General features: G+C 49.1%; 1 protein-coding gene across 1 annotated transcript in view; it reads right to left on the reverse strand.

Annotated features, from left to right (window-relative positions):
• Nucleotides 1-14,748, reverse strand: part of XKR5 (XK related 5) — a 27,247-nt gene continuing 12,499 nt past the window's right edge. The window contains exons 5-7 of the mRNA XM_004046587.5: nucleotides 13,579-13,748; nucleotides 7,645-7,756; nucleotides 1-4,163 (exon numbers count right to left, since the gene is read on the reverse strand). Coding sequence (XP_004046635.3) covers nucleotides 3,022-4,163; nucleotides 7,645-7,756; nucleotides 13,579-13,748 — 1,424 coding nt within the window. The 3' untranslated portion in view covers nucleotides 1-3,021. The remainder of the gene's footprint in view (nucleotides 4,164-7,644; nucleotides 7,757-13,578; nucleotides 13,749-14,748) is intronic.

Consider the following 14,748-nt stretch of genomic DNA (forward strand, 5'->3'; position numbering starts at 1 on the left):
GTTCTGGCTTTATGCACTTGTCTGCAGGGAAAGCCTTGTCCACCTTTGGGTAACTCTGTCTTAAAGAACCTGTCTGGAGCCCTAAGGAGTTTCTTCATGGCTCATAAGAAACTGCAGGAAGAAAATAGAATCTCTCCCTACAGAACAGTGTCAGGTCCCTGAAGATGACAATCATGTCCTTGTTAAGCTGACCTGCTGTGGGTTCCTGCAGCCGTCTCAGAGGGGACTCCATAAAGCTCTCACCTGCTTCTCCCACTGACGCCATGGGCACCTGTCACATTTCTTCTGTGTAGCTCTGTGATCCTAATGACTAGCATTTGATAGGTGCTCAGCAGGCATTTTTGAATTAAGTGTCCATTTATTAGTCTTCTCTAATAAATATAATGTATATTTTCTGATCCTTTTCATCACCGGGCAATATGCTTTCTGGAGGCATGAAGTGAGGAAGCCATCTGAGAAGCCGATGTTGGTCCACGGGGCCTCGAACAGCAAGTACATGCCTTGATTTCTGCATACTCAGTGCCTGTCATACTCAACTAATATTCCTTAAATGAATGAATGAATGAAGAGTATTTCTAGCTTTCCAGGCTATTCAAGGGCTAGAAAGTTTGAAAAGAATGAGCACATTCCCTATATCCCACCCTTACTTTTACCCCATAACACAAATGCGGTTGATCCAGGATATGCACTCAAGCTGAAATTCATGCCCACAGCCCCGCTTGTTAGTGAATTCATGCTGTTGAATGCCCTAACGCCTACTTTTGCTGTACACTCTGCTGGACCTTGGAGTTAGCCTAGAATGAGGGCTGCAACCCTTAATTAGCCTTCAGGGAGGCAGGGCTTCAAGTTTAGGAAGAGGTCACCAGAGGGCAAAGGGCAGTGGAGCACAACCTGGGGACAGAGGGTAGGTCTGGGAGAGCTGGAGCTGGGGAGGGCCCAGGAAGGCACCAAGAGGAGATGTTTGAGTGGAGTCTTGGAGGACAAATTGGGAGGGTTGGTGAGGACTCAGGGAAGATGCTTATGCTCTCACCTGGCTGGGCGAGAGACTGCATGGAGGAAGGACTGAGATGCTGGCATAGCACAGTGAATGGAACTGTGAATGGTTTTGTTCTATTAACAAACTTTTTTTTTAGATAGAGTCTTGCTCTGTTGCCCAGGCTGGAGTGCCATGGTACGATCTCAGCTCACTGCAACCTCCGCCTCCCAGTTCAACTGATTCTCGTGCCTCAACCTCTCGAGTAGCTGGGACTACAGGTGTGTGCCACCACACCAGGATAATTTATGTATTTTTAGTAGTGATGGGGTCTCACTACATTGCCCAGGCTGGTCTCGAACTTCTGGCCTCAAGTGATCTTCCCGCCTCAGCCTCTCAAAGTGCTGGGATTACTGGTGTGAGCCCCTGCATCCGACCCAAAGTCTCGTTATCTTCTCCTGTTGTATGGAAAGTTTGTAGCCACTTGTCTGCCATCCCTGATTGGCTTATGTGGCTGGCCACGAGGATGCTGATGGTCTGAGAGCTTATTGCAGAAAGTGTCTGCACGTGCCCTTAGTATGTGTCAGGCTGAGCTAAGTTATTCTACTATTCCTTTTTAGAGCTCTAATATTGTACCCTAATCCAAAAGTGTTCGGAGAGAATAAAAACTACCCATTCTGGCTGGGCACGGTGGCTCACGCCTGTAATCCCAGCACTTTGGGAGGCCGAGGTGGGCAGATCACTTGAGCTCAGGAGTTGGAGACCAGCCTGAGCAACCTGGCAAGAACCTGTCTCTACAAAAAATACAAAAAAGTAGCCAGGCATGGTGCCCACCTGCCCGTAGTCCCAGCTACTCGAGAGGCTGAGGTGAGAGGATTGCTTAAGCCCTGGAGGTTGAGGCTGCAGTGAGCCATGATCATGCCACTGCACTCCAGCCTGGGTGACAGAGAGGCCCTGTCTCAACAAATAAACAAATGAAATGAAACAAAACAAAACAAAAATACCCATCCCTAAATAGCATCCAGCTCTCTGTGTGCCTTTCTCTTTGATGGTTTATGACTGGACTTCCTTAATCAGCTACAAAGGAAGGCTTAAAGAAATGATGGAAATACCTAGACACAAAGAACACTTTAGAGTGGAGGAGTCAGAGAGAAGGAGAGTGCGAGAGGAATGGACGTTTGCTCCCTTCTTTTTGGATAGACTTAAATCATGGATAGTGTCTCACATCGAATGGAAGTGGGAACAAAGCTTGGAGATAAAGGAGATGGGGTGGAAAGCAGCAGTGGGAGCTGGAAGGGAACTCCTGGCTGGCCAGCCTGCATAAAGGGGAGCTGCACATTTCACAGAAAAATACATTTATGCAGCTGGCCAGGAGGATGCTGATGGTCTGAGAGTGAATTGCAGAAAATGTGTGCATGTGCCCTTAGCATGGGTGAGGCTGAGCTAAGTGAGTCTACCCTTCCTTTTTAAAAGCTCTAATATTGTCCCCTAACCAAAAGATATGGGAATCTTAGAATGACATTTGCACTTTCAGTTATGTTAGTTATTACAAGCACGCAGGCCTTATCTACTCCCAGAAAGCATGCAAATTATCTTACCAAGAGATTTCATAACATAATACAGTTAGAATACATTAAAATGAGATTCATAACCGCTAAATGTGAGGCAAAGCTAATTGTAACAAGAACCTCAAATAAAATAGGAATCTGGGTTTTACCTTTGTGTTTCCTAGAAGCCACAGCAAAAAGATAAAATAAGGGAACCTACAGCTCATAAAAGGTAGCAGACAATTTTGACTGGAATCTCTTTCTCCTCCTCTAAAGTATGTTAGAGTCTCTCCTATGCATGGGTGGGGTCTGTGATGTTTGCATTGGACCTGCAAAATCATCCAGCCCTGTTTCCTCATTTTTCAGGGATGCAGATGGAGATTCAGAGGTGACAGTGATGTGCCCAAGGACACAGGTGTCAGAAGTGGGATTTCCTTTCTCACTGTACCAAATGGCCAGCTTGGTTTGTCAGCCTGTTGTCTTATCCCACCATGACTGTGGTCAGATGAAAAAACTCGGCTCTTGCTTCATCTGTTCGCTGCAGCTGCAGTCCGTTTGGATAGACTCAGACTTAGGGGTGGACGTGAGGCAGGGCTCATGGGCAGTCCTCATCTGTGGCAATGACATCCACACACCAACAGCTGCATGGTGACTTAGCTCCCTTGTGGGCTGCAGCGGCTCCTCTAGCTCTGAGATACTGAGGGTTCTTCCAGGGAAGCCTGCACTGGGGCAGAAGCCTCCACATGGGCCTGTGCCTAGGATGGGGCTAATGTCGGCCATGGTGGCGGGGAAGGGCGCCAAGCCCACTGGGTGGGGCGATGCAGGCTGGGCAGGGCTGCTCTTTCCCAGCCTCCTTCCAGAGTGGGCCGTTTGCAGAGTAGCTGGGCTGCCTTCTTGTTGTGAGGATGTGGCCACTTCTGCAGTGGCGCTGAAGTACAACGTGGAACTCTGCTGTCCTTCCCCTCCTCTCTGCTGCCCACCTGTCCCCTTCCCCTGTGTCCCAGAAACAGTGTCAGCTCCTTCCTTTGGGGTGCCTTCCCCCTGCGTGGCTGCTGGGTTCTGGGTAGGTGCTTCATCCTGCTGATCGCTGGCAAAAGATACGTAACTTGAGGTTTCCAATGGGTCGGCCTCTGCTTTAGGGATACCTTCAAACGCAGAGCTGTTCTCTAAGGTTGAGGGGTGACGGGATGAGGATGGGAGCTCTCGCTGGGCAGACAAGGCCTTTCTCTGCAGGTAGTCCTGTTGACTCAACCCCCATGCAGGTGGACAATAGACAGGACTGTCATCTCCAAAGGCGGCATTGATCTTAGACACATTTCCTGTTTTTAGGGCAAGTTTCACCCACAGCCAGTGGTGATGACTGAGGAAAGAGTCCTCCACAGCAACCTGGGTCCCCAGCCCCGCCTCTGGGGGGACCTGCTCAGGGGTAGGGGGCTTCCCTAAAATGGTTAGCTCATAACTTGCCCCTTGGCATGAGCCTGAGCTCTCGGTTCTCTTCCCAACTAGATCCGTGGCCCGGGGAGAAGCTCTTTTCTCTGTTTTATCACCTCCTGCAATGCCACAGGACTTCCTTAGGCAGCCCTGCCAGATGTCTGTGGATTTTGGATGCAGCAGGCTGTAATAAATTACCAGTGAGACACTGCCTGAAAAAGAACAAAAAGACCACAAGGTTATGTTCTTTGAAGTCTGCATCCTCCCTCTGGTGTGCAGTTTCAGGTTCTGGCCCTTTTGTGTAGACGAAGGTAATTTGGGATCCAAAATAGGACTCTTGTTGGAGACTCAGAACTGGATATTTCGGGGGAATTTAAGTAGGTTCCAGCTTCTGTAAGCTGTAAATGTTTCTAAAGTTAAACATGAATAACAAGGCTTAAATCCGATTGATTCTATGCTTTTGTCTTGAGGGCAGCTCCAGTTCAGTCATCTACATGTGTGTGCATGTGAGTGTGCATTCATGCATGTGTGTGTGTGTGTACACACAGGTACAAAATGTTTGGTAGAAATAAGCATTCTACTTTCAAGTAACTGGACCATACACTGCAAATTTGACTGTCAATGCAGTGGTTGATGGGTTACAAAGCTGGGGGAAGGGAGGGCATAAGAAATAACCTCAAAAACAAGTAAGACCTAAACAGAGGTTAATCAGATTCATCAAAAACGCCATATCAAGGAATTTCCATGAACAACAACAACACTTCCTTTGTGCATAAACATCTTAATCACATTGTTGTCAGTTTAATTTATTTTGATCAGAAGTGTTGACTGCTGCAATAATTTCTTTAACAGAGCATTCCAGTAAGCCTCCCACGTTATTTCCAGTTTCCTGTTGTACTGGATAAAGTGCCTGGTTTCAGGGTGCTCATTATAAACAGCACAAAACCTGAAGTAATGCCTGAGAAGGCCAGGAGATTGCAGCATGACAGAGCTAGAAAGACTGCCTGAAGGACACCCCCAGCCCCAAATCCTCTCTTGTGTCTTGGGGGACTGGGAGACCCAGATCAAGCAGCTGGTTAGTGGCCAGGCTCAAACCTGGGAAAGGGAGGTGGACTTTCTCCATGTTCAGTGCCACCTCTGCAGTAGGTCCTGCTCAGCCAATTTCTGCACTGTTTTGAATTCTCACAACCTGGTGAGGGACATATTGTCACCCTTCTTTTACAAGCAGCCACCCAAGGCCAGGAAAGATGAACAAAGGCCCCTGATCACAGAAGTCCTGGGCACACTTATTCAGTGAACACAGACTTTCCAGAGGCCATGTGGTTTGGGGGTTCTTGGTGGCCTCCCCAGGCTGGCACACAGTTGGTACTCAGTGAATATTGGTCCCAGGATGGAAGGAAAAGGGGAGGAGTCTGGATGCAAGCTTGTGCTCCTTGGAGTACTATTTGTGTTTGATCTTCCTGCCGAGGATTCCCAAGGGTCGCCTGGCAGTCAGGGTTTTGGCAGCTCCATCAGAGGCCGGAGGAGGAGTGGCAGACAAGGCTCTGAGCCGGCGGCCACCTGGGTGCTGGGTGCTGCCCGTGGTTATGGGCTCCCTACTCACTGCCCATGGCTATGGACTCCCTACTCACTGCCCTCCTGCTGTGCCGTGGGCCAGCATACTGGCTGTGAAAATGTCTTCTCACTGGAGTGGAACTGGAAGGAAACCAGGTGTCCACTCCCAGGAGTGTGACAGGTTTTCGGAGTGGTGTAGGACATCTTTTTTGAGTCAGTGTTAAAATCCAGAGAGTAGATGAGGGGACATTTTCCCTCCCACCACACTGTGCCCCCAGGACTCAGCTATACCTCCCGTGAACTGGAAAATCCAGATGAGTTGTTAGACCTCCCGGCCGGCAAGGCCCCTTCATTCCAAGTATCACATGGCCCCTCCCTGAAGGAAGGATTGCTTGAAATATGCCAGGAACACCCAGAGCACGATGCAATGTGGTGAGAGTGGTGCTTCTCACCCGGGCAGCCCGATGTCCTCAGTTTCCCGTAGGCCATTTATCCACACACACAGCTTAGAAATCAATGCTCTGCGATTCAAATGATTATTTTAAAAAGGATGAACCAGATGCCCGTCCATGGGTTGACGATGAAACAAGCTGTCGTCCGTCCAAACCATGGGATGCGACTCAGCCATCAAAAGCAAGGAGCAACCCGGGAGGCTCTCCGGAGAGCTCTGCCAAGTGAACAAGACCGATCCCCAGGGGGCACACACTGTGTGGTACTTTCACAATGCATTCTCCAAGTGATAGAATAATAGAAACGCAGAACAGAATAATGGTTGCCAGGAGGGAAGGAGGTGGCAGGGCTGAGAGGAAGGGGGCCACATGAAGGGTCCTCGTGGTGATGGAAGGGTTCTCCCTGCACCTCGATGTACTACTTTGAGATCCTGGCTGTGATGTTGTGCCACCGTTTTGCGAGATGTTACCACTGGGGGAAAACCTGGTGATGGGTACGGGGAGCTCTGTATTATTTCTTAAAACTACTATTGTCTAAAAAGTTTGATTTGAAAAAGAAGGGGTTGTCTCAGCTACCTGAAGCTGGAAGAAGTGAGGACCCGTGACGTCTTATGAAGAAGAACAGAGCTGAAACCCAGGGTGGTCTGTGGCTCTCAAATGCTTGTTACGAGGCCACAGTGTATGACATTTCTCTGACCCATGAACAGCCCCTGCATCTCACTAAGTGCTTTGTGTCCAGGTCATTCCTTTCCCAGGTCCAGGCCACTCACACAGGCCACATCCAACCCCCGGCTGCTGTGAGCAAGAAAAGAACCCGAGGCCACTTCCAAGCACCTCTTCAGGGTGTGGGTGACAGAGAGCAGGCTCTGGAGTGAGGGCAGGAGTTTTGCAGAGGACTGGGGAATCTCTGTCCTGGCCCATGTTGCAGAAGCACGAGGCCCCACGTGAGAGGTGCAGGTGCTCGCTTTGACGGTCCCACTGCAGGCCTGAGAGTGACAGTGGTGGAAGCCTGCTGTGCTGGGAGAGGAGGCTCGTGTTCGCACCTTTCAAGTGGGGGGCAGAATCCCTGCGAAACTCATGCCAATCTGGGAAGCGAGGTCATCACCGTGGGTACGACACAGAACTTGGGGCCATGCATTCATAAAACACGGCTGATGACAGTGCCAGGCCTGTGCTCAGGCCTGTGCTCAGGCCTGCACTGGAGCTGGGCTTGAATCTCAGCTCTATCTGTTACAAACCATTGGATCTTTCGGGGACTCAACCTCCTCTGTGCCTCACCTTCCTCTCCTCCTCTGCTAGGGCACCCACTTCCCGGGGTGCTTGTCTATGGGCTGCAGGGTGTGCCATGTCAGGAAGATGCGAGGAGCTCCCCTAGGTGGGAGGGGAGAGGGAAGTCACGTCCTCAACCCTGCAGGAAGCTCCGGGGAGGACGGGGGCTTTGGGGTAGAGAGGGATAGCCCCAGCTTTGCTTGAGGTTCCGAGCACAGTCAAGCAAGGCAGATGAGGCTGAGCTCAGTATCTCATGCTCTGATGGGGATGGCTCTGCCACCCACATCGCAGTGAGCCTGGTTCCTTGGTCTCCAGTTAACCACATCTGAACTCAGTTTCCTGCCCTTTGAGCCCATTGTAAAAAAAAAAAAAAAATACGTTGGGGAGGGGATGCAGAGAAGAAGGTGACATTGGGACTTACCAATCAGAAATCCAGACAGGACCCCAGCTATGGTCTGCAGGCTGGTCCACGATGCCCCCTGGAGAAAGTCAGTGGCCAACAGCAGCAGGATGATGTTCTCCAACAGCATGACCTGCGGGACCCAGGACAGAGGCACCACACCTCGTCAGGTGCACACTGCCTAGGGACCCCCGTCCCGTGAGTCTGCAGCGGCTCCCCCTCCCCTCCATCCTGAGTGCCCGCTGGAGACTCCAGGCTGCTGGGGACTACCGAGGAGCAGGGCTATGTCCCACTGAGACCTTCTCTGGCAAAGAGAGAGCCACCGTGTTCTCAGGGTGGCTCATTAAAGTGTCTACAGAATCATAAAGGCCCAGGAAATGTAAGGGCATCCCTCAAATGGCTGTGGGGCTGCCTTTAGAGAGTCAGTGTGGGCTGAGAGGAGACTTTTATTTTCTACTTTGCATATTTCTCCATCCTCACACACACTAACTGCAGGCACTCATTAGTGTTACAATTAAAGATAGCTGCAGAGCTCATGATGCCACTGAATTCCAGGGAGCTAGGGTCACAAACTTTCTAACAACTTTAGGATTTTGTTTCCTTAAAATAATTGCTTTGCGGCCACCAGGTGGCAGCCGGAGACGGGAGCTCGCAGGCTGACAAAGGAGCCTGTCCCCGTGGCTGCAGCTGGTCAAAATGGCAGATGGTCCAGAAGGCTCTTTGTACGCCCATCTGGGTCAGCTTATTAACTTTGCTTTCCAATTTTTAAATATAAAAATATACGTCTTCATTAAAATAAGTAAACAAACGACATAATTCAAAGACGATATATTTAAATACTGTGTGTGTTATTTATTTAAAAATAACACTTAAATTATATACTGATTTGCTAAAACTCTTCAAAAGATTTGCCAGGTTATTCATTGGCTTCGTTTTTCACTCTCAAAAATTCAAATAAGGAGAGAAATAAAAAAAAAAATTATGAGGAGCTGCTTCATAATCCTAGGAACGTCCATTCTCCCAGTCCCTCTGGGTGCAATGGGCAGGGTTTCTGTCCTAAATGCCTTGGCCAGCAGCCAGTACAGAAGGCATCTTTCTCTCCCCACTCCTCAGCTGTGTGGTTCTGGTGGTTCAGATTCTTAAGTTTGTCCCAATTCCATCACCTGCATCCTGTCTTTCCAGCCATTTTCGTGGTTCTGGCCCCATGCCTCCTGTCTAGGCAACCCCTATCTTCATTCTCTCTGAAATCTCTCCTCCACACCAATGTCAGGGTGACCCACTTCACCCAGAGATTGCACCTTGCCATTCCTCCCCGATGCACCTTGAAACAGCCCCACCTTAACTTCAGGATCCAGTCCCTACTTCTCAACAGAGCAGATGGTCCTGTTTGCCACTTAGCCCAAGTTTTCCTTTCTGGGGTCATCTTCCAGCATGCTCTCTCCAAACGACATTCCACTGACAAACAGTCTTTCCTCAACCAAACTCCAGTCAGCCTTCTCTGAGCCTTCTTTTCCATGAGTTTTCAACCCTGGCCAACGAGAACTCCAGACTCAGCACATATGATTCCCCTTACCTCCCCACACCGAGAGACTTGAACAAACACTGACCGAGTTTCCAGCAGCTCAAGGCCTCACCCCTACGACGCTGACCTCAGTCTCCTTTAAGTTCCTGCCTAAGAAAGCGCAGTGCTGCCAGGAGAAGGTACTGTTTGTTCCAGCCAAAACTTGGTGCTGGGCGGATAGGACCCTGGACTTCCTTTCTGAGCAGTTACTTTAGAAAGCTTGCAGTTGCAAATCATTTTGCTGCGCTCTGAGATATACATCTTCTATTACCCAGAACTGTCTCCTCAAGTACCCAAGAGCCATCTATTCAAATACAAACTCCAAGCCTGGTGGGTGCATTGCCCTAACAGGACTGACTCCTGCCTCCTGTCATAAAGAAATGAGAAATTTGTTTCTGCTCCCAGCAAGTGACAAGCGCCAATGAACAAACGCAGATGGCACACTCACATTTACGATCCCACTTTCCTGCTTTTTGTGAATTTCCACTTCCCTGTTTCTGCCCAAGTCCCCAGATGTTCCTCCTCCTTCCTCCCTTTTTCTCCTTTTTAAGCCCTGTCACCTCTGCACAACTTGAAGGTGGGTTCAGTTCGTGCAGGGCTCTTCCCTATGGCGATAGACTCAGTGCAATCTGTTTTCATTGCTTTTAACTAGCGCAGGGCTTTTTTTCCCCTCTGACGCTGTGTGCACTCACTTTACTGTGGATTTCCAGACACTCCAGGGTCTTTCCATTACTTCTGCAGCTTTGCCTGAAACGTTCTAGCGCCCTCCACACCTTTTCTTCAGGTGAACCTTGCTCACCACATAGCACCTCATGCAGGTCCCCTCTGTAAACCCTTCCCTGACTTTCCCAGGCTCTGCCTCTTGTGTCCTGTAGGGTTTTGATAGCGTCACTTCTCTGATCACAGTGGCTGCATGGATTTGCTTATGTCTTTGTGGCCACTGAGACATGACCCTCTCACACTGTGGTGTCTAACTCCATTTTCAGCACAGGAGGAAGCTCAATGTGTGTTGATGTGAATAAACCCATAACGGGTGAAAGAAGTGAGACCGGGTCTTACATTACACTGGGAAGTGATCAAGAGGCAGGCTTCCGCCTCTGAGCAGGAGGTGAGGACAGGTGAGTAGCTCCTGAGCTAGGCCGGTCATAGTGTCACCTGTGGCTGTCTCCAGACACGGATTCCCAGGTTGCACTCAGACCTACGGAGACAGAATCTCTGAGGGGGAGCCTGGGAATCGCCACTTTAGAAAAACTCCCCTGAGTGCCACTGACAACCAGCAGGGCTGAGGCCCAGCTGCACTGGAGGCCCCCAGCCCCCAGCCCCTGCCAGACCCTTCCAGCAGAAACCTCTGAACCCCTGCCAGGTGGTGGCCTGTTGGTTAAGGGCCCTATGAAAAAGTATAAAAATTAACCAGGTATGGTGGTATGCACCCGTGATCCCAGTGACTCGGGAGGCTGAGGTGGGAGGATCACTTGAGCCTAGAAAGTCGAGGCTGCAGTGAGCCGTGATGGCACTGCTGCATTCCAGCCTGGGCAACAGGGCAAGCTCTGTCTCAGAAAAACAAAAGCAAAAACAAAACACCTTATGTTCCTTCTTGAAGGGATGTGGGGTGGTACATTCTCCAGTGGCCCAGGAATAGGCTCAACATAGCTGAGCGATGCTTGGGTTGGCCCTGGGTTACGCTGCCCAAGGCTGGGGCTTCCAGACAGGAATTGCAGCTTCTTCTGGGGCCCATCCAGGGCCTGGGGTCTGGCAGCCTCTTTCCTGTGTGAGCTGCTGTCTCGAGGGCTGGGGCTGCATGGGTCCCGGCACCCTCTGTAGAAGGTAATGATTTCGGATGGCAGCACGGGTCTGTGCCAGCAGGGTGCACCTCTCAGGGAGTGGCGCCCCAGTGTGTCCACTGCATTGTGGCCTCAGGCTTCCAAGATCACAGTCTGGGCATCGCTAACCTGCCCAGAGGCACTGGTTTCAGGTGCTGGCCACTCAGCCACATTGGATCAGTGGAGATTAGCTGGGGGTGTTGAGGAACAGTGGGAGAGGCTGCCTCACACTCTGAATGGCCCATGCCACGGAGCCAGGGCTGCCCAACACTGCCTGGCACAGGGAGGGGCCCAGACTCAGGTCTGGGCAGTGTGCGTGGTGAAGTGCGAGGTGAGCATGTCCACCTGTCATCTCCGCCTTTTCTTCAGTTTCATGATTGCAGCCCCACCTCAGAATGTGACTGGAAGACACTCTTGAAATGTCAGGAGTTTAATAGGTTATCCTGGGAGTTATGTGTTATTTCACCTCTTTATGGTGATATTGGCTATCTTTACCCTTCACTTCCTTCCTCTTCCCTACCTTGCTTCCTCTTCCCTACCTTCCTTTCCTTCCTTCCTTCCTTCCTTCCTTCCCTCCCTCCCTCCCTCCCTCCTTCCTTCCTTCCTCCTTTCCTTCTTTCTCTGCTTTCTTGCCCCCGATGTCTGTTTCATTTATTGTAAATTATTTATTTATCTTTCAGAGCATCTACATCTGTCTACCTGTGCCAGGCACCAGGCTCTTGGCTTTCTATCCATCACCTTATCAATCATAGCAACAACCATTTCAGAGATGCAAAAACTGGGTGTGGGGGCAGGGGGAGCCCCGGCGACTCTCATACAGTTCAGAACCGAAGGATCCTGGCATCAAGCCCTAGCTGGTTGGGCAGCAAGGCCTAAAGCCCATGTTCCCCATCACATGCTGTAGGGATCCAAGCCCCCGGGCTAGGACTGCCCGGCCTGGATGGGTCTGTGCACAGGGAGAGAGGTAAGGACACTCGTGCCACTGTGGTAGATCTCACTCCAAATGTAATGGTGTCTGATTTCTGCTTTTCCTATTTAATCACTCTTGACTCAGTGATCTAGTGACTGTATGAGATGGCTGGGAAGAATGAAGGATTTGCTTTCTTTCCTTCTCTAACAGCCCTCAAACTCCTGGGAGATGACACGGCAACTGAGGTGTGAGTGTGACAAATGCAAGCAAACAAGGTGTCAGGTGTCAGACTCCTCCTTATTGAGCTCCTGCTTATCTGGGCATTGGCAGACGGGGTGTCCACCTATGAATAAGCCACTTCAGCAAATTGGATGAGAAAGTCAATATTCCACTTTGTTCACTTGGGGATCATGTTGGTTGGGAGGCTGCTCATGCATGACCTGGGCCCTGCCACACGTGAACCTATCTACAACACACACGCTGTTATGCTCGGTGTTCAGATGTGGACGCTGAGGTTGGTGAGGCTCAGTAATGTGTCCAACATCGCAAGTCCTGTGAGCTCTGCCTGGCTCCATAGCCTGTGGGGTCACTGTGCATATGGGTCCTAAAATCAGCAGGTGTCTAGGACGCTTCCCTTTCCTGGACGGGAGCTGCATCCTGCCTTTACCTTCACCCAGGTCTCTACCCTGGAATGCCTGACTCCCCCCACAGAAGTCTCACCTTTTCATATGAATAATGGCCTCAATTAATGGGTTATTTTGTGCCAGCTACTTATGTATATTATTTTATTTGGTCTTTACAGGAACCCTGAAGAGTATGTAGATCTTGTTTAATCTTCACAGGAACACTGAGAGGGCGGTGACTTATTGCTAGTGTGTGCATGAAAAAGTAGGTTCAGACAGTTTAAATTCTTGGCTGAAGCCAGCTGGTGGTAGCAGTCAGCAGAGCTGGGCTCCAGTGCAAGTTTTTTCTGACTCTAAAACCCATGCCCCCACCAAGGTGATTGTATTTTCTCTCCTTTGCCCATTATAATCCAGCTCAACCTCCACTGTCCAGCCAAAAGTGTCTGTGGTCATCCCGACGAGAGGTGACGCTGGCAGCTACGCCTATGAGTCCCAGACATTTTTTTCTCTCTTGGCATCTAGCTACATTCTGTCTGATTTTGGTTATTTGGGTGTCTACTTACTTACCAAATATTATAAGTTCTTTAAATATGAAGAAATCTCTACTGGACTCAAAGCAATCTGAAGAAGTATTAGGCCACTTTTGTGTTTCTGATACTCTCCAGGGCCATGCCTGGATCTTAATCATAAACCCCTAATAAAAATGGAGTTGATTAACAGAGACATTGAGTATATGATATTATACAGTTGAACTGTAATGATATTCAGCAGGTGGGCTGATGTAGAGAAGACATCACCAAATATGCCTCAGTTGTTGCCACATTGAATGCAGGGCCACAACTGGAGGTTGGGTTACTATTTTCAAAGCCTGTCATCTCTGTTCAAGACTATAATTTCTTTAAGAATTTTTCTTAAACTAAGCTATTCCTTTTCAATAGATAGGTGTGCATTGGTGCACACACACACACCCCACACATACCCACACACACCCCACTTGATGTATACACTGTAAAAGTTAGGATAAAGAAAAGTGCCACTTGCCATGTAGAACGTGACCATCCTATTTCTAGAAGGGCTGTCCCAGAAGCTGAGGTAGCAGAGGATGTACACGGCCCCCACGAGCAGGTTGAACAGCCTCCAGTGGCAGGTGCTGTCCATGATGTCACTCTGCTGGGCGACAAGCCAGAATGTCATCACCAGCCAGTGGGCACCTGCAGAGAAGCCGGGTGCAGAAGTCAGGGTCCATGCAAGGAGATGGGGGGACAGGCAAGGACACAGAGACCAGGGGCTGGAAGGCTCTCCGACCACATTTGACTCAGCATCCACGAAGAGACATCAAAACCCAGAAGAGATTTGAGGGGGATAGAAAACCAACACAGTTTATCTTTGCATGTATTATCCCATTTTATCCTTATAAAGTGTATCTGACCTAATTTGGATATGACAGAAGAAAGACTAGCTTCAATAACACTTGCCAAATATTGTATACCTATGCCCTTTTTATTCCAGAAAGTGTTTAAAGGGGCAGTTATAAAACTGACTGCCAATTATTTTAAAATTGTTACAAGAGCTAAAAACCTCCATATGCAAAGGAAAGAACTCTATGTGGTGCAGCTTTAATTTTTATTCCCATATTTTAAGACGAATAAATCATTTTGGATTTCAAGCTGAATTTTTTTAAAAAAGAATAACAAAATAGCTAATCTCTCTTTAGGAGCACAGTTCTTTTTTTCAAAAAAATTATCTTTTTGGCCAGTAACTGTATTTAATGTTTGCTCTAGGCCCAAGGGGCAAATATTTCTTAATGTCTCCAATTCTCTTAAAACAAGAGTAGACTGTTCCTTCTTGCAGAGTATATTCACTGATGACCAGAGATGACAGCTCTCCTTGGCAGGGACACACAGGCCCTATTCAGGGAATCTCCAGAGCCAGATAGACTCTCTGTCATTGCCATTCATATTGTGTGTGCCTAGACTGAGGGAGGAGGGAGGGTTTGGATTTAGTGGAGCTGTCCTATTTGCAGCAGAGGACATGTCCAAGATTCAGCATTCAAAGGAAATGGTGCACTTTTGGAAGCTATGTGCAGTATGACATATAGACTGTATATTTTTATATCAGGTGAGGCAGGTGGGACCTTGTACCTCCCTCCTGTTTCAGTGACAGTTTTTCTACATAAAAGATTTTGGCCTGTAACACAGAACAGTCTCCTGA

Source organism: Gorilla gorilla, chromosome 7 (genome assembly GCF_029281585.2).
Source record: "Gorilla gorilla gorilla isolate KB3781 chromosome 7, NHGRI_mGorGor1-v2.1_pri, whole genome shotgun sequence".
NCBI classification, from domain to species: Eukaryota; Metazoa; Chordata; class Mammalia; order Primates; family Hominidae; genus Gorilla; species Gorilla gorilla.